The following is a 21,224-nucleotide window of genomic DNA, read 5'->3' on the forward strand; positions in this document are numbered from 1 at the left end:
ACTGCCTTTTCTAGTGTGACTTACATTTTACCTCATTAAAATGAGGAATTGAGGGTTAAGGGCTGTGCTTACATAATATAAGGCACTCCATGTACGTAACACAATATACTAAACTCTATAAAAAAATAGGATCCTTTGAGATCTGTATAGAATCATAAGGTTCTTTACATGGGCAATAGAAGCTTTTCCCCAAAAAATGGCTCTATATAGAACCCTTGGAAATCAGTGAACCTTTTATATTAATATATCATATCTATTATTGAAAGAATGTGTTAGGTAAAATAAGCGCCATTACTTTGTGGAGTTTTATTTCTATACATAGACGCTGTGAGATGTTTATAAATGAAGTGACGTTTATGAATGACATATTTTAGAAAAGATCAAATAGTTCATTCATTCATCTTCTACCGCTTACCAACCCATCGCAGGGTACACACACACTCACTAGGGACAATTTTCCAGAGATGCCAATCAACCTACCATGCATGTCTTTGGACCGGGGGAGGAAACCGGAGTACCCGGAGGAAACCCCCGAGGCATGGGGAGAACATGCAAACTCCACACCCAAGGTGGAGGCGGGAATCAAACCCCAACCCTGGAGGTGTGAGGCGAACGCGCTAACCACTAAGCCACCATGCCTCCAAGATCAAATAGTTGATTCAGTATAATAATAATAATAATAATAATCATTATTATTATTATTATTTATTATTATTCATTACTTTTAAATGTTTCTAAAATGAATCAGATTTAACGTTCCCCATTACAAACCCATTCAAAACAGTTCTGTACAAAGAAGCATTGTGGAGTTCCATACAGTATACAGTATGAAGCAAGTGATAGAACCATTTTAGGTTCTATACAGAACCAAACCTTTTAAGAGTGTACTGTATGTGTTAATGCATCACTGTAACAGTTCCTTAAGCTTGGTTAATAAAACGCTTTAGGTTACCTTCTGTAACTCATCGGGTCCTGTTTTATGGTTAACTTTTTAAAGCTTATTATTCAGTAGCTGCTATGAATTATTCAGTAGCTACATTGCAACTAAAAGGAAAGATTTTGTATGTAATCAGTGGTGGAGCCAGGAAATGATTTGCAAATATACAGAATTAAATCACTGCATGATTACATAAAGAAAATGCATAATTTCACTGAACTTTATGAAAGTTTGTAGCTTATGCTAAGCAGCCACTATTTGGAACGTTCCTAAAATGTGGGTTCGAATCCCTGCCTCTTTTTGTAGCTACAGTATAGGGATTTGGGTTCAGTGACAGATGAGGATTTTATAGTGTTAATGCATCAGTCGGTATTATAGTGATTAATCAATAACAATATGGAGATTGTGCGTATGTGTGTGTGTGTGTTTGTGTGTGTGTGTGTGTGTGTGTGTGTGTGTGTTCTGAATAATAAACTCAGGGAATTAATGCAACGTTATGAAGCTTAAGTGAACATTGTTAGAGTTATTGCAAATGTGTGTGTGTGTGTGTGTGTGTGTGTGTGTGTGTGTTCTGAATATTAAACTCAGGGAATTAATGCAACGTTATGAAGCTTAAGTGAACATTGTTAGAGTTATTGCAAATGTGTTTGTGTGTGTGTGTGTTAAAACGCAATACATATTGAGGTTATTAGGCATCATGGAGATCACTGAACATTATCTGATTTAGTGCAGCAATTTTTTAAACACTGCGCAATGGGTAAGAGAAAACAAAAAAAGCTTCTTACCTACTAGGAAGTCTGAGATGGCCAGATTCAGGAGGAAGTAGTTGCTTTGCCTCCTCAAGCTCCGGTCGGTTTTGAAGGCGAGGATAACGAGCGCGTTCCCCAGCACGATCACGCAGATGAGCAGCAGCATGACGGCGGCCAGTAGCACCATCACCGGCGTACCGAACCCTTGCTCTCTGCCCATGTGAGCCGAAGTGTTAGAGCTGAAGTCCATCCGCTCCCGAGACGTGTTGCGCTCCAGCATTGTGGCGCCCATCCGCGCATGCATAAGGCACCGGCGCGCGCGAAAACGCCAAACAACCGCGTTTTAACTGCGCTCACGGAGGAGCCACTGTGCGTAACGCTTCTGGACCATCATTTCCAGCCGAGAACCGAGTCGTACACGGAGTCTTGTTTCTAAATTGGACATTACATTGTACTGTGTTCCAGCAGATTGTACTGTGTTCCAGCACCGGTTTGTGCGCACCAGTTGCACCTGAACTTCGCATTTGCGTAAAGTTCACGCCCCTTCAGCTGCCAATCATCTGCGGATTCCCCGTCAAAGTGGATCTAAATGAGAAAACACACACACACACACACACACACACACACACACACACACACACACACACACACACAGTGAGAGAGATAGAGAGATATAGTATACATTTATAGATCTATACTATCTAACAGATCTTTATAGAATCTATAAATCATTTCTATAGTAAGGAATCTATAATGTATTCTAATGGCTTTGCACTATTCACTCACTGACCAATTTATTAGGGACACCCTAATCATCATAATCTTCACCCTTGGACACAGCAATTATTTAATCAGCCAATCATGTAGCAGCAGTGCAAAGAATCATACAGATGCAGGTCAAGGGCTTTGATTAATGTTCACATCAAACATGAGAATGGAAAAAAAGAAAGTAGGATTGAAGTGACTCGGTTTGTTGTTTGGTGCTGATTTGAGGATTTCAGAAACTGCTTATGTGATGGGATGCGACAGTCTAGAGTATGTTGAATGCTGCTAAAAACAAAAACTCATCCAGTAAGTGACCGTTGTGAGAGCAGAAACACCTTGGTTATAAGAAAGGTCAAAGGAGAATGACCAACCTGCATGGTTTGAGCTGACAGGAAGGTTTTAGTAACTTAAATAATCATTCTTTACAACCACGGTGAGCAGAAAAGCATCTCAGCATGTCAAAGCTTGATGCAGAAGAGCTACAACAACAGTAGTATAGTATTCCTAATAAAGTGGCCTGTTGACTGTTCATATCTTTTTATCATTTCTTTTGTTTTGCTCTTTTCAAACCGTTTTTTGCTGCAGGATATCAATGATGGAGCATAAAAAAAAGAGCTAATGTAAAAAATTTTCCTATACTCCTAGAAATAAAGAGGGTTACAAACTTTTCTATAAATCTGGTATGAGAAACGTATTACAAATGCACTCATAAAGTATTCATAATAGTTTATACAGTAAGGCCTGACATAAACCGTATATAGCTACATAAAACATTTATGTAAATATTATTTTATAATAAATCATTTTAATTGTTATTTTAATTTTTATCCTTTTTTAAAGATTTAAAAACCTGCTAATAAAAGTCAAGGGAATTTTGGGGGGAATTTTCTATTTCATATTTTTTATTTTTTTTTAATGAAAACGTGTTTCCTTCTATTTTGTAAACAGATCATTGCTGAAATACAAATTAGCGATTGTGTGATTTTCTTACTTAATCAACATGATCTGACTTTACTTCACCTCTGTAAAGAGCATTTATAACGCTGTGTGAGCTGCTGTGTGTTGATAAATAGCTTCATTTCACCTTTGCCATTATTTAATGTCTTTAATGAGAGCTTGATGAGATGTTATGTGTACTCAGAAGTCCATTATCCTTTGAGAATGACAAAAGAACCATGAACAATTACTGAGGCTTCCCTTTTATTATGTATAACACTACATGGAGAACATGCACAAAACTTATGGTTTTGTCCATAATGCTCAGAACGGGGTAAAAAAAATGGGTATCATGTCGATGTTCCTTACACTAAATATTTGATGCCCTTTTAAAAAAAAGGTTTATAACAAGTCTTATAAAACTTTAGGGACACTTTTGTAAGGCTTCATGGATCCACTCTCACTCTCACTCATTTTCTACCGCTTACCCGAACTACCCGAACTACCTCGGGTCACGGGGAGCCTGTGCCTATCTCAGGCGTCATCGGGCATCAAGGCAGGATACACCCTGGACGGAGTGCCAACCCATCGCAGGGCACACACACACACTCTCATTCCCTTATTCATGGATCCATTTATAATGTATTAAACATACCTAATTTGTAAAAAGAATACGTAACCCAAAAGTATGTAGCTCCCTTCATTTCTGTGTGTGAAGGCAAAAAAGGAACATTTTTATTATATTATTATTATCAGACTATTATACAAGCAATGCTTTGAAGGACGAAGCTTTTCAGTTAGCAGCGCTGGCCTGAAAAAAGCACTGTATAACATCTGAGTTATAACAGCTGGTAGGAAGAATGTGTGTGGGAGAAGATTGGCTTTGGTTGAGGAACGAGGCTTGGGGCTGTTAGCGTACACTATTTACACATTTTTGTTACTACAGATACAGATACAGCTGTGAAACATAACATTAGACTTCCTAACGATTAACATACAAGAATTGTCTTAAGGGTATGTGGCATTTTGCGATTTCATAATAATGATGTAACTGATTGTGAAGGTTATGTTCAGATTAAACAGATAATGTCTTAAATATAAATGAAGACAAATACAGATACAGTCTCTATTCAACTCTATACACTCAAAACTTTTGGTTTGAGGTCAAAATATGAATACGAGACAATAGACCAGAATTTCAGATATTTCCTGATTTATATCTAGATGCGTTAAACAACTTAAAACATGGAAGCATTTGTTTAAACACAGCCATCTTTCAAGTGATCAAAAATATTAGAACAACCGAACCACTTAATAACCACGAATGGCTAATCTTGGTTTGGAGCCAACATGAAGAATAGAAAGCTGTCTATGGAAAAAAGAAAAGCCAAAATATTATTGTACAAGCTTTGGGCTTAGACTATAAAACAATTTGAAACATCCTGAAGAAGAAAGGAACCACTAAAATACTGAAATACAACCAGACATGAACTGGTTGGACAAGGAAAACAACAGCAGCTTAAATGACAGAAAAATAATGGGATCTGTGACGAAAAAACAAAAACTGAAGAAATCCAATGAAAAGTTTGCGAACATATATAATATATGGTGTGTCCCAAATCGCACACTTGTTCACTATACGACACCACTTTATAGTATGCATGATGAATCATGAATCATGAATGATGAACCCATTCAAGTGAAAGAATGAAGCTTGATATGTTGGAAACTTCATCCACTCAACACTTGCAGCTTTGCTTATGTAAAAGCATTAAATGACAACTGCCATCTGTCTAGATCTCATCATACTGTATGAACTCAAACCTCAAATCTTCAGTGTATAAAAACTTGCTGCTTCAATATTTCCAAAAACGTCATGTTTATTATTCTTAGCACACAAATTCTCATCTTCTGTTAAATCTTTAATTCAAAAGTAGAAATTTAGAAGGCAGATATGGTCAAATCACATGCTTTCAGCAACTCACCGATCTCTAAAGAGTGTTTTAATCACGTGAACTGGCAATACACAAAGGAAGGAATGATGTAACAAGAAGCTTTAAAAACACATAATTAAACCGAAGCCTGAAATAGATCGTGGACGCAAACGCTGTGCTAATAACGGTGCTTTTTGTTTAGCAGCAGTCAGTAACCCTGCAGTAGCATTTTTGTACGTAAGGCACTGTAAATACCAGCGAGTGATGCTGACATAAATTACAGTAATCTAAGGGAGATGTAAAAAAAAAAAAAAAAAGGCCCACAATGTTTCCTTTTCCCCAAGCCATAAAAAAGGAAGGAATAAAGGTGTGAATTTCTCCAAAGCAGGTGGAATTTATTTGTTATTTAAATTTGTAATTAATTAAATGTTACGTTATTATTATTATTATTATTATTATTATTATTATTATTATTATTATTATTATTATTATCATTAGTATTATTATTAGCATCATCATCATCATCATCATTATTATTATTATTATTATTATTATTATTATTATTTATTTATTTATTTATTTATTTGTTTTTATTTATTTTATTTATTTTTTCCTTGATTGATAAATGAGACTTTCCCAAAGAAATAATACAATCATCATCATCATCATCAGCAGCAGCAGCAGCAGCATAACATTGTATGAATATATTATGGCTCCACAGGTATCAGAAACAGAGGAGGAAAGCAAAATCAGCTGAAACGCCTACAGAAAAACGTTTACAAGTGTAGTATAAAATCTTCAGTCAAATGTCTACCTGACATCCATTAAAACCATTTGATTCCATTAATCTGCTGAAATGTCAATTCTAAGTAAGTAAGTAAGTAAGTAAAGTTTATTTATATAGCACATTTATCACAGCAGAGCTGACCAAAGTGCTGAACAAAGTCAAAAACTAAACATAAAATAAACAGAACAGATGATAGAATAAAACAATAGAACATAGACAAAATCCGATTAAAAAAAAAAAATCTGATTCCTGGGAATAAAAATATGTTTTCAACTTCACTTTAAAAGTTGTACTTGAAGGTGCAAGGCAACTGTCCAGTGGAAGTTGGTTCCAGAGACGGGGGGCCGCAATAGAAAAAGCCCTATCACCCTTCGTTTTTAAGCGTGAACGAGGGACAACCAAGAGAGCTCTATCAGAAGATCTTAGAGATCTGGTGGATGAAAAAGGAATAAGATGATCTGTGAGATAAGATGGGACTTGACCATTAAGAGCTTTAAAAACAAACAACAAGATTTTAAATTGAATTCTAAAATAGACAGGAAGCCAATGAAGAGAGGCTAAAATTGGTGTAATGTGATCTGTTTTCTTTGCCCCGGTCAAGAGTCTCGCAGCTGCATTGTGTACCATCTGTAAGCGTGCAATGGATGACTGAGGAAGACCCAAATATAATGAATTACAGTAGCCAAGGCGGGAGGTGATAAAAGCATGAATGACTTTCTCCAGATCATTAAAAGTTAAAAAAGATTTCAGTCTCGAGATGATCCGTAACTGATAAAAACTGATCTTGACAACTGTATTAATCTGCTTAGTTAAGCAAAGTTCAGAGTCCAGAATGACACCAAGATTCCTAACCTGGGAGGAGACTGAGGGGAAATGCTTGCCAAGCTCGTTTATAAGACCACTTCTCAACTTAGGGGGGCCAAAGACGATTACTTCCATTTTATTTTCATTTAGTCGAAGAAAGCTATTGGACAGCCATTTCTTGATGTCCCCAAGGCAGTCCAATAAGGGTTGAAGGGTATCGCCAGCTTTCAATGGTATGTACAACTGGGTATCATCAGCATATAAATGAAATGAAACATTGTGTCTCCTAATAATGTCCCCCAAAGGTCGCATATATAAATTAAAAAGAAGTGGCCCTAAAATGGATCCTTGAGGCACTCCACAGGTAATAGGAGCAACAGATGAAGAAAACGTACCTAACTCAACAGAAAAAGACCTGTCTCTAAGATATGAGTTGAACCACTGCAAAGCAATACCTCCAAAACCAAACAGATTTTCTTACCGGCAGAGAAGAATATCATGATCAACTGTATCAAAAGCAGCTGTAAGATCAAGAAGCAGCAGAACTGAATTCTTACCACTATCCACTGCAAGCAAAATGTCATTGAGTACTTTAAGCAACGCAGACTATGATGAGCAGAGAAACCAGATTGGAGAGGTTCTGTTAATTTAGCTGTATTCAAAAAGGAAATCAATTGTGAATATACAACTTTTTCTAAAAGTTTTGATAAAAATGAAAGCTTAGAGACAGGCCGATAATTATCAAGGCAATTTTCGTCCAAACCCTGTTTCTTAAGCAAAGGTTGAACTACAGCATGCTTGAAACATTTCGGGACAACCCCAGCACTTGGAGACAAGTTAATCAATGACTGAATGGAAGTACCAATTTCAGAAAAAGAGGCCTTAATAATCTCAGAAGGAATGACATCAAGTAAAGAGGCAGTTTTCTTCATCTTATTGACCAGATCACAGAGTTACCTCAAAGAAACAGTTTGAAAACAAGAAAAGGAAGCCGGACTTGCCAGCGAAAACAGTGACAGATCTGATGAGTGCAAGGTAAAAAAGGATCGAATAGCTAACACTTTATCTGAAGAAAAAAGAGAAAAAAAAAATAAAAAATATCAGTCTGAAGGTGGTGAAGATTTAACACACAACCGGCTGCATGTTTCAGATCAACAAGCTCGCTATAACACGTTATCGTTTCTATAGTAACAACACTGCCAGGGACTTGTATAGAAAACAATTGTCATGAATGCATTTTAAATATGTATATATACATGGTGAAGTTTTCTGTCACGAGATATTTGGAAAGTATCTCCAAGTGTCTGCGCTTTTTGTCTGTAAAAAAAGAAAACGCAACTTTTTTCAACAAAGAAAACTCAAGACAGAGGAGTTTGCCATTTAGAGTGTCTCACTAACATGACAGGCTGCATTTATTTGTCTTAATAATGTCAAGAGACAGAAAAGGAAAAAGGGAAAGGGAAGAAAAGGAGGATAGTAAGATATATTATCTAACGCAAGATATGATACAGGCTTTGTAGACATTACATTACAAAACATGAAACTTAACTATAAATTAAAAAGAGGAAGATTTATCACTCTTTACATCATTTTTTTATAAGTTGTGTACGAAGATTAAAAATGTCTGCTGCTCGAAAATAAATCAATGGGGCGATAACAAGGGCGATAACAGTAACACCGCTGTATCATTGATTATTTTAATGAAATGGAATGGTTCTTGTTCCTCTTCTTCTACTTCTTCCTCTTATTAATGGTGCTTGCAAAGCAACATTCTTGTTATCCTGCATACTCTTCCGGACAAAACTTGTCCCGCAGCTTTTGTCCTAGACCCATGAATGACATGTCAAATCGACCAGCTATGACTTTTCTAAGCGATCCGAGTACCGGTACTTCCTACCGGGTACTACCTGTCTCAAAGTGGCTTTTTTCCCATAGACTCCCATTATAAACTTTGGAGGTTTATAACTCGGCAAGCTTTCGAACTATCTACACCAAACTCGGCCAGCTCCTTTAGGGTGATACTCTGAACAAACTTTTAAATTGGTGTACCGACTGGTCTTTCGGTTGTGCCGCAGCTCCGCCCCCAATATATGTAAAATCAAAAAACATTTTACAACATGGACATGTGACATATCAAAACACTCAGAACAATGAGGGGAACTTCCTCACGTGTATTTTGATGACGTCACGTGATGTCATGTGATGTCACGTGAAAATAAAAAATTTGCACAACATGGACATGTGACATATCAAAACACTCAGCACAATGAGGAAAACTTCCTCAAGAGTATTCAGATGACTTCACATGCTCATTTCGACAAAGCCTCCAGGATTTGCCACGTGCAAGCACCATTCACATTTTCTTCAGGAAATGTGCATTCTAATTATTATTATTATTATTATTATTATTATTATTATTATTATTATTATTATTATTATTATTATTATGTGTATACACATTTAATACAGCAAATTCATACAAAGTACACATTTATGTCATACGTTTTGTTCATAACAACATTGTATTAAGAACAAATCGTCGACACTTTAATAACAGCAAAATCTCATTAAAGTGTTTCTTTTTCTCATTTAATTTTCAGTTACTTCACAAATTGAATCGACTCTTTGTCCTTTCTAAAAAAAAAACAAAAAAAAAACAAATTCATAAAAGGTTTATTCCTCTCCAAGAAATCTACATAGAAATGCTTCTATTGCCTGGGTAATGAACCCGAGGACCCTATTTAGAACCACAGAAGGTTTCTGAAGAGTCTGAGGTCCTTCAGCATTTATAGGACGATGCTGAAGATGTTCTACTATCTGTGGTAGTCTTTTTTGCTGTTGCATGTCGAGGCAGCGGACTGAAGGTAGCTGATGCCAACAGACTGAACAAACTCATCCCTAAGGCCGGTGATGTTGTGGGGGTTGAGCTGGACTTTCTGACTTATAGCGACAGAAATAAAGACGTTGTCCAAAATAAAAAACAAAAAATTGAGACTTATATACACAAGATAATATATACAAGAAATGTAAATAAAACTAAGATTTGCACAGTGATATATGTTGTTGCACAGAGGAAAAATAAAGGCTGATGGACACAGGTAGGATTTCCGGTGTTGCTCTGTGGAGCATGATGGTTGGATGATTCTGCTACTGAACATACTCCTGTATCCATCCAGGACATCTTGGAGCAGGTGGAAGATGTTGTCTGAGATGTCCAGTAGCTTGGAGACTTGGAGCTGTGATAACGAACCCAATTTCACCCTGGGGATTAATAAAGTATTCTAATTATGATTGTGACAAGGGACCTCTATTTGTTTAGATGTGGGTTTTTTTTGGCCATGTATAGAACCACAGGGTTTTATTTAGAACACGGAATATAAGGAAGGGCTTACTAGGAAATAAATTAACTATAAGAGAAATTCTGCCTTTCTGACCTCATCACCTGATTATTCTTTTATTAAACCACACCCAAGTGATTTATTAGAATCATGTGATTTGATTTCATTGCATTTCTCATGCTTTGACATGGTAAGTTTTTACACTTCTCACGTCTTCCATGGAGCTAGCGTTCGTACCTGTATAACTTCATGCCTCATTCCCATGAAATGAAATCCAACCTTTTCCTTGAGACCTAACCATTTGAAATCTAAGACACCAAATTATTATTATTTTTTTAAATTGCACCTGGAAGTTTTTTTTTTTTTTTTTTTTTAAAGATGCCATAAGTGTGCCAGGGTCTAAACAGGTAGGAACACCAGTCATGTACTGTACATCACATGCCCAGGATAAAAAGCCTGGAGTGACATCAAAAGATGACTTCAGAGGTTTCATCTGTTAACCAGGAAAACAGGCCGGGTTGAGTGATAAAAAGCTTCTAGTTCATGCCTGGATAAAAATAGGATGGAAGAAACAGAATATCAGATGTAATACTCTCTGTAATACTCTGGGCAGAAGGTTCACAAATTCAACTCTTATTAAATGTGCATCAAAGAATCCTTCAGCAGAGACAGACTATTTTTTTTAAGTAGAGCACTTTAAATAATTCTTAAAATTGCTCTAAAATGAGTTCTATGTAAGAAGAAACACTTGCAGACATGCTGTAATAGAAAAATAATCAAAAACGGGGTAAGGTAAACAAACTTGTTGGTTACATGTCTTGTAAGAAGGGTTGCCAGGTTGTTAATTAAATTTCCATAAAATGTACATGTCCTCTGCCACTGGAACTGGCACTGCCAACAAAAATGGGCAAGCTGTTGAATAACGCCAGCTCTGTGGTGGCGATGGACAGAAAACTGGATGGTGTAGAGGCAGTGACTGGGATGAGCATTAAAGGGAAGCTGAAAGGATTATCCTTCTCATCCTCTGTGCTAAGCTGGGGTGGGTTAGGAGCAAGTTTAGCCTCAGATTTATACAGCTACGTGCCTTAGGATGTCTGAGGGCTCTTTAATACCATCAGATTCCACAGTGCAACAGTATCCAGTACCTACTACTGTATATTTGACAGATAATTGTTATTCCAAAGGTATTGCACATGTCTATAAATACTATTGATATTATTTCTATTTCTCATATACTGTAAGTGTTCACTTGAATTTCCCCCTACTGGGGATTAATAAAGTTACATACGGTACAAAAACGAAAAAAAAAAAAAAAACAATAGGTGAGTCTATGTGTGTTAGATGCTCTGCTTTTATTTTTTTTTACCATTCTTTCATGGGTCTGCGGAAAAAAAATAGCCTTTTTGTCTAATTCTAGCACATATACAGCTATGTTTATTCATTTGCATTGCCCCTGTAAACAAATAAACTAAACTAAACGATAGAAATTATAATAGTGCACGTAGATCACATTTCCTCTCAGCAAGTAGCCGGGTCACTATTATGAACTATAAGGCAAATCAACATCCATTAAATAAAGAAGACTAATTTATTGATGATCTAGGAGTGAACCTGTGTGTGCGTCAATAATTTAAGGTGTCAGGATATGATGCAATTTTCTCTTCCTTTTACCCAGTACAGACTGATGAACTAATGAGACACAGGCGTGCTGGGCTTTCTGCACTCATGAGCTCCTATTCAGCAGGTGGGACCTCCTCCGGTGCCGGCTGAGGTGCTGACATTTTGTCTCATTCCCTGGGGGCCTACTGCTGCTGATCGTAATTAAATTTAAGGGCAATGACAATGTTTTGCACATGTTTCTGACAGCTAAATGTCACTGTGCTCTGCTGCTTTTGCTCGACCACACCCTGGCTCTTTATTGATCTAGAATGCTCATTAAATATTTAATAGCGGTACATTGATGTGAACGATGCGATCGTGTACAAATCAAAATAATTAAACCATTTATCACAGATTTACTGATGATGAAATGTAGCTTTATTTAACACCTTAAAGCTATATTGGATGTTTGCTTAATTTTATATACATATGTTATATATATATATATATATATATATATATATATATATATCCATATATATATATGGATATATATATATATCCAAGTATTTTCAGTCTATTTACCGAAGGACTTTTAGAATTTGCGTAATTGTAATTTTTTTTTTATGCTAAGGCAATCATCAAAATCAATTTGTAATGATCTTTTTTCTTAATTTTATTAGAAAATGTGTGTCCGAATTTGTCTAACCCAATTACCAACCACGTAAAGCTCAAGAACATTAAACCAAATTGGGGTCTTAAAGGATTATAATAGTTGCAGCCAATCTTATACTGACCACTGACTTTGATTTTATAGGGCATTGAATAAACCGTGAAGAAGCATAATTCCCTGATGGAGATTTTAACTACGTCTAATATGTTAATCAGCGCCTTGTCCTTCTTTATTGCTAAAAGCTCCCTGTTGAGGTTTACATCTCCAAAAGTCAGTTGAGATTTCCATTCTCTTCCATTATCTTGTCATTTGAAAAGGATTAAACATTGGTGTGTAATGTTAAAGAAGTGTAATGGCTTATACTAATCTCTAAGCTAATTAACATGACCTGGCTCTAAGTGCCAGAACACTAGGGTTTGAATGAGCCGTATTTCCGAAATGACATGATGAAATGGGTTTTATGTAAAATACATTAATTAAGCCCTCGAATATAGAGCAAGAATTGTGGGAAATAAGTTTGCCTTTGGGAATCATTATCATTTATGTTGTTTGCACAGCATAAAAAGTAAAAAAAAAAAAAAATGAACATAAAAATTAACATTTGTACATGTACACCAATCAGCAGAAACCACCTGCCAAATATTGTGTACAAGTCTCCTTTTTGCTACCAAAACAGCTCTGAGCCATCAAAGCATGATGCCACAAGACCTCTGAAGGTGTCATGGATGGCTTGGACTATTTCCTGTCTGTACACCAGGAGGCCTTCCAGCAGGGTTTTGTTTATGTCCTGTGCCATGTGTCTTTGTTTTGTTTTGGGCCCAGCTCAATCCATATCCCCTTCCCTGCCTATGCACTCCTGTCCCTTAGGTTTCTAATATTACCTCCTCGTTTATACCAGTTGTCTTGCGTGTATTCTTTGCTGAGTCCTTGCAGTTGCATTTAGGTCCATTTTTTGTTCTCGAGGAGGCACCTGCTTCCTGACAGAAGATGTCCTTTGGTATCTAGTATCAAAACATTAGCAGCAGATCCTTGAAGCCCTTTAGGTAAATGGCGCATGTCAAAGTTCCTGGTGCCACCTCTTCCCTAGGTAAGTGATGCTCACTCACACACAGTCGCGTCCAAAATGATGTAAAAGAAAACGTAGTTCATCAGTCCAGGCTAACTTCTTCCATTTCTTCATGGTCCAGTTCTGATGCTCACATGCCCATTGTAGGAGCTTTCAGTGGTGTACATTTATTCTATGATAGAGATTTAAAAGCACTTTTGTACGGCGCTCTGGATAAGAACGTCTACGAAATGCTGTAAATGTAAATTAATGTAAATGTAAAAGTCAGTATGGGCAGTCTGACTGGCTTGCAGCTACGAAGCCCCATAGACAGCAAGCTGTGATGCTTTGTGTTTTCTGACACCTTTCTATCCGAGCCAGTATTCACTTTTTTATGATGGTAAGTTTCCATTCACAAACTATACCAACCGCTTCCGGGTTGTCTGACTTGTTAAAGTGTTTTGGGATTTGTTAATTTGTTTTGGGATTTGTTAATTTGTTTTGGAATTTGTTCATTTGTTTTGGAATTTGTTCATTTGTTTTGGGATTTGTTAATATGTTTTGGGATTTGTTAATTTGTTTTGGGATTTGTTAATTTGTTTTGTAATTTGTTAATGTGTTTTGGGATTTATTAATGTGTTTTGGAATTTGTTAATTTGTTTTGGAATTTGTTAATGTGTTTTGGGATTTGTTCATTTGTTTTGGAATTTGTTCATTTGTTTTGGAATTTGTTCATTTGTTTTGGAATTTGTTCATTTGTTTTCGGATTTGTTATTTTGTTTTCGGATTTGTTAATGTGTTTTGGGAGTTGTTAATATGTTTTGGGATTTGTTAATTTGTTTTGGGATTTGTCAATTTGTTTTCGGATTTGTTAATGTGTTTTGCACTTCTCGGTCACCGTGATCCAGTTATACAGTCATCACAATTTTGTCCTTGTTAATGTCACTTGCCTATTTTTCCCTCTTCCAACACATCGATTTAAAAAAGAACTAATTGCATACTGCTTAATACTGTATATCCCTCTCCTTTTCACAAAAATGACAAGCATCTATAAGGTTTCTAGACTCGCAAAAGTGTTGGGATTTGTTCTGAAAAATGATTATAATCAAATTTTAAGCCAGTGCATTATTGCTATAGGAGACCAGGTGGACCAGCCAGCAGAATTTAAATTCGTCCCAATATTAACATTAATATTCTTAGCAGCAATTGGTCCTAAGAATGAAATGTAAATTAACACAGATACTATAGTAGCATCATTATTTACTTACTTTCATTGATAGTGAAATTGATTGAATAGTTTTCTGTACAGCAACAATCTTTGGTTTAAAAAAAGAAAACCAAAACAGAATTGAAGAGTTTTGTTGTAGATAACATGCCAGTCACACTCAGAGCATCAAAACCCCATGGCTTTCTGGCGTTATTTCTCAAATAGACTTTGTATGTGTGACACAATGTAGACACAATGCTGCCAAATTAGACAGAATAAGGACAGGTCTTCAAAGCTCTCGTCAGACAGAATGATGACCCTCATTAGATCTTTCACACACAGCTAGTGCATCGGCAGGGAGGTGTGTGTGCAGGGAGAGGTGGGTTTAGTGGTTTATAAGGATAATAAGATCATCATCATGCCCAAATAAGCTGACACCCTCATTAGAAATAGAGTTCTGCACTTTTGACCTGTGTAATGCTTTGCTCCCTACATTCAGTGATGGCATTTGCATTTTTCAACTTTAAATTAGATGAAAATTAAAAATAGTCCCTAGATTGAGATTCCAACACCCGATCATAGGAAATATTTCAACATATATAGATACATGATGTGTGTATATATACACTGAACCTCGTGTTATCATCGCCTGCTTTTATCCCCAGCGTAAAGGAACATTTCACACTAGTAGTTTAGAAGCATGGCTTTATACCCAGGATTGCTAAATGCAATGTTAAATGTGTACATCGTGAAATGGTGTCATGTTAGAATACCATAGAAACAGACACACGTGGTTCAAAAACTGAAAAACGCTTCAGCCTCAAATTATGTGAAATCCAGGATGTAGAAACATTTTAAAATTGGCTTGTTGGTGTCAAATTCTGAGCATCACAGAAGTGTGCATCCTAGCAAGTGGATAATACGTGGCACAGAAAAATTAGCAGGAGTGCATATCAACGATCGGCAAAGACAAGCCGTTATTTAAAGTGGTTGCATGCTGTAATAATACAAACACAACTGTGCTAGCTTATATAGCTTCAGTTTATCTTACTAACACTATACAGTACTTGAATGTCCGTACCAAATATAGCTTACAGTACTTTTGGTTCTTTGTACAGTAGATATCAGATATCCTTGTTAGCTTAACTAGCATAAAAAGGCAGATACTGTATTTCTCACCAGCGATAACTCTTTATCTCACCAGTGATAACACTTATTGATTTATGTTATGATCCTCAGCTCCCATTGAACAAGTTCATGTTTTCTCACAGAGTCTGTCCTATTTAGAGATCCAAATCTACGGCAGGATTACTGTACTTTTCAGTAACTTTGAAAATGTATGCTGATAAGCAGTGTTGTAATGTAACGGAGTACAAATACTTCATTACTGTACTTAAGTAGAAATTTCACATATCTGTACTTTACAGTACTTCGTTATTTAAATTTATGAAAACTTTCACTTTTACTCCACTACATTTCCTAGATAAAATGTTTACTTTTACTCCGATATATTTCCACTAAGTATCCTCGTTACTACAAAATAAAATCAGAAGAAATGTGTGTGACTGCAATAAGGGAGGTTTGGCGAATCACTGCTCCTAGATTGCATTACGCTCCACACGCTCTACGGAGTACAGGCACGTGCAGTCAGAGCTGGAGGCGTTTATCTATAACGTTAATCGGCGGAAAGCCGCCAAGACAGCAACCAAAAGCAGTGAAATGTCACTATTCTTATTACCAGAGTTGTAGCTCAAACAAAATATTAATGCAAACAATCCATTCAATACTAAATAAAAATAACATTTATTGATCTGGTCTTTGTCTTGTGAATTTTTTTTATTAATGACTGCACTCATTGGACACACTGTGTGTAGAGAATGCACACACACATGAACTGATTTGATTCAAGACTGGCATCATGCATAAAATTTTGGTGTCCACTTTTGCCATTTAATAATACCATAACTTTTGGCTTACTATCATATAATCATATAATATATAATATAAAACTCTTCTGGTTTTAAATTCTCACTGAGGGCTAAAACCCCCTAAAGATGAAACCCTAGAACCGCCCCTGATCTTATGCCTACCGAAAATCACTGAAATTTTACTTTTTACTTTTACTTCAAATACTTAAGTACATTAAATATCAGAAAATGACTTTTGATACTTAAGTACAGTAAATATCATATACTTTAAGACTTTTACTTGAGTAATATTCTAAAAGGTAACTTTCACTTCTACCAAAGTCTTTTTCTAGTACGATACTTGTACTTTTACTCAAGTATTGCTTTCTAGTACTTTATACAACACTGCCGATAAGTGAGTGACTGAAGAATTGTGAGGGTGCGAGTCATTTTGATGAAAGCATATTTCAAAGATAATGTTTGAAAAAAATATTATTCATAATATAATTATTGTGTTGTGTTCCAATAAAGTTTGACAGATTTTCAATAGTTTGTGTGAGCTCAAAATATCACTGGATATCTCTTGCGTTTATTTTATGCATGAACTTTTGATTATTTTCATGCAGGATGACAATGATTCCTTCAGACACAAAGAATTGTTAATGAATAACCTTCAATTAGCAGAAATCTGTTCCATTTCTATCGGGCTACCACATGCTGAGACTTGTCTTTTTGATTTAAAACCTATTAGCACAAGAAGAGCACTTTCATTTTCTCTGAAGAACAATCGACCAATCAAAATGACCCACAATTGAAGCCCAGTGCTACTACAGTCTCAGCCCGTACACTGCCCAGGGGAACGTTAGCTGGACGTGCTCAGATCTGGACACAAATGAGCAGTGTGACAGCTGTGATAAAGGGACTGAGAGGAGAGGGAAATGGAGAGGAAGGAAATTTTCCACAGGGATACCACTCACTTTGATCAGCGAGATGAGACCGATCAGAGATTGCTTGCCTCATCTCTTCCTAAAGACATCATATTACAATATATTATCCATTCCATAATCCCGCTTTCCCTCTACCAATGTTTGCAAAATATCTGAAAATGCAGACACGGTCTATCTTTTGTTCGTGGAAATTTATTAGCTTCATCTCTGAAAAATTTCATCTTAAACAAGATCTTGGAGGCCACAGAGCCTAATCTGGCAGATGCACTAACTAACTGCCCTGTTCTTTGCTCCTTCCCTGAGCACGGTGCAGTGTGACTCCTGCCTCAATTAGTGTTGTTTGCAGTTCCCAGTTTGGCTTCTAGGGGCAGTTCTAATGCTACGGTGCTAAATTGAGCAGTGTGTACTTTGCTTGGAAGAAATGCAAGCAAATCAATAGAACATTGATGAATTGTTATTCATGAACTGTTGGTCACTCAGATGAGTTAATCAATATTACAGCAGAAAAATATGAAGTTTGTTGAACTGCTGAAAATGTTGTTTTAGTTAATGCATATAACGGTGCATCTGCACCAGTGGTATTGCGCGGGTGGGGCTTCATGGTGCTCCTGGATGCTTGAACTTCTTGTGGGATCAATAAAGAGTCTATCTATCCTGGCATGTGTTAGCTTAGAGTTTAAGTTGTTGGGTTGGTTACCAATCAGAAGGTTGTGAGTTCAAATCCTATGCCCACCAAGCTGCCAATGCTAGACCCCTGAGCAAGGCCCTTAACTCTTAGTTGTAGGTAATGTAAGTTGCTCTGGAAAAAAAGCATCTGCAAAATGCTGTAAATGTAAGATATCTAGCAGTCTTTTAAAAATAAAAAAACAATTTACATGACACATAAAGTACATAAATACTTACCAGTGCGCAGTTTTAAAACTTTCGTGTTGAGCTGTTGAATAGAACAGTACCTACTGGGGTCAGCAGGTGGCACTGTTGTTAGTATACAACCATTGTACAGTCATCATTCATTCATTCATTCATTGGAGTTGGTGAGGTATTAATAATGCAACTGATTGTTAGTCATACATAGTCTCAGGGCGCTAAACCCCTGATCCCTTCCAATCCTAGCAATGCCCCTGCTCAATACATACCTCTATCTCATTCCCTAGAGAAAACTAGGGGAAAAATTATGTGAAAATTATATATGTGCAAAACAACAAGCTAAACAACACATGGATTACGATGTAAAATGTAAAATCTGTGTCTACCACACTACAAGAAAAAAAAAAATATATATATATAGTAAGTGTACAGCTGTAGTGAGTGTACAGCTTGTATAAGAGTGTAAATTTGCTGTCCCCTCAAAATAACTCGGCATACAGCCATTAATGTCTAAACCGCTGGCCACAAAAGTGAGTAAACCCCTAAGTGAAAATGACCAAATTAGGCCCAAAGTGTCAATATTTTGTGTGGCCGCCATTTTTTCCAGCACTGCCTTAACCCTTTTGAGCATGGAGTTCATAAGAGCATCTCAGGTTGTCACTGGAGTCCTCCATGAGGACATCTTACAGAGCCGGTGGATGTTAGAGACCTTGCGCTCCTCCACCTTCCGTGTGAGGATGCCCCACAGATGCTCAGTAGGGTTTAGGTCTCCATACATGCTTGGCCAGTCCATCACCTTTACCCTCAGCTTCTTTAGCAAGGTGGAGGAAGTCTTGGAGGTGTGTTTGGGGTCATTATCATGTTGGAATACTGCCCTACGTCCCAGTCCCTGAAGTGAGGGGATCATGCTCTGCTTCAGTATGTCACAGTACATGTTGGCATTCAAGGTTCACTCAATGAACTGTAGCTCCCCAGTGCTGGCAGCTCTCATGCAGCCCCAGACCATGACACTCCCACCACCATGCTTGACTGTAGGCAAGACACACTTGTCTCTGTACTCCTCACCTGGGTGCCGCCACACACTCTTGACACCATCTGAACCAAATAAATTTATCTTACCCGACTCTGCCCCATTGGTTGAGTTAGCATGTTAAACCATGTGCCTCGGGAGGTTTTCTCCCATTGCCCAGGGTGGCTCAAGCAGTTAAGGCTCTGGGTTGTTGATTGGAGTATCAGAGTTTAAACTGCCACTGATTGGCCCTTGAGCTCCAGGTGTGCTGTATTATGGTTGACCTTGTGCTCTAACCTCAACCTCTAACATTGGGATATGTGAAGAATTAATTTCACTGTTCTGTAATGAACATGTGACAAAAATATTAAAGTCTTCTTCTTCATCTTCTTGCTTTTATTGGCTGATTTGTGTGTGAGGGTGTTCGATTGTGTCTTATTATCGGTTGGCAATTCGTCTTTCTCCGTCTTGTGCCTTGAGTCTCCTTGAGTCTCTCCTATGGCAGTTGTTTATATCTACACAGTGATACAAGCACACGTCCTCGTGGTTACTCCTCGTGGTTACGTTACAAGCGGCTGGTCCTGGCATCAGGTTACTATCTTTATTTAGAAACTATGTCGCTACTGCAAATATCTAGACACTGTCGTCTTAGACCTGCTATGAAGTTCGATGTAGTTCTCATTAGACAAGGATTGTGAACATTTCATAATTTTGATTGCTGGAATCCGGAAGTTGTTGGAATCCAAGCTGACTTTTGTTGTAGGAGATGGAACAAGTTCACAGTCAGGGTAAGAAGGATATTCCTTCTGTGTTTTGACCAACTAAATATGTACTATATTAGATGTCTGAGATTTGTAAATGTCATAAAGGACAAAGCGAGACCTTTGACATTGATGCTTATCAGCTATATATTATGATAACGGTGGCATAGTGGTAGAATGGTTGTGAGTTTGAATCCCAGGTCCACCGAGCTGCTACTCCTGGGCCCCTTAAGCAAGGCAATTAATCCTCAGTTGCTTAGCTGTATAAATGCAAGTCACGCTGATCGAAGGCATCTACCAAATGCAAGAAGCCATTATGATAAGTTATATTGTTACTAAGAATCTCGATTTTGTGGGATTTGGTAATTTGGCATTTGTGGAGGGGGGCACGGTGGCTTAGTGGTTAGCACGTTTGCCTCACACCTCCAGGGTTGGGGGTTCGATTCCCGCCTCCGCCTTGTGTGTGTGGAGTTTGCATGTTCTCCCCGTGCCTCGGGGGTTTCCTCCGGGTACTCCGGTTTCCTCCCCCGGTCCAAAGACATGCATTGTAGGTTGATTGGCATCTCTGGAAAATTGTCCATAGTGTGTGATTGCGTGAGTGAATGAGAGTGTGTGTGTGTGCCCTGCGATGGGTTGGCACTCCATCCAGGGTGTATCCTGCCTTGATGCCCAATGACGCCTGAGATAGGCACAGGCTCCCCGTGACCCGAGGTAGTTCGGATAAGCGGTAGAAAATGAGTAAGAGTAAGTGGAGTTTGTATGCTCTTCTTAAAATCTGACAAAAATGCTAAAACCTGACAGCATTCATTATTCCATTTTTTTGTAATATGGTTTGTTTTATTTTGGGGTGAAAAAGGAATACTTCGAAATCTGAAAAAAATCTGAAGTGTGTGCGTGTGTGTGCGTGTGTTTGCGTGTGTGTGTGAGTGTGTGTGGGGGTTTAATTTAACCTTAAATTG

General features: G+C 37.4%; 2 protein-coding genes across 2 annotated transcripts in view; one reads left to right on the forward strand and one right to left on the reverse strand.

Annotated features, from left to right (window-relative positions):
• The window catches only part of LOC132848961 (histamine H3 receptor), a 31,064-nt gene extending 28,882 nt beyond the window's left edge, over positions 1–2,182 (reverse strand). Inside the window, exon 1 of the mRNA XM_060875080.1 lies at positions 1,723–2,182. Coding sequence (XP_060731063.1) covers positions 1,723–1,990 — 268 coding nt within the window. The 5' untranslated portion in view covers positions 1,991–2,182. The remainder of the gene's footprint in view (positions 1–1,722) is intronic.
• Positions 2,183–20,140: 17,958 nt separating this feature from the next.
• The window catches only part of LOC132848963 (oxysterol-binding protein-related protein 2), a 47,942-nt gene continuing 46,858 nt past the window's right edge, over positions 20,141–21,224 (forward strand). Inside the window, 1 exon segment of the mRNA XM_060875083.1 lies at positions 20,141–20,292. Within this exon segment, the coding sequence (XP_060731066.1) occupies positions 20,271–20,292 (22 nt within the window). The 5' untranslated portion in view covers positions 20,141–20,270.

Source organism: Tachysurus vachellii, chromosome 7 (genome assembly GCF_030014155.1).
Source record: "Tachysurus vachellii isolate PV-2020 chromosome 7, HZAU_Pvac_v1, whole genome shotgun sequence".
In the NCBI taxonomy this organism is placed as follows: Eukaryota; Metazoa; Chordata; class Actinopteri; order Siluriformes; family Bagridae; genus Tachysurus; species Tachysurus vachellii.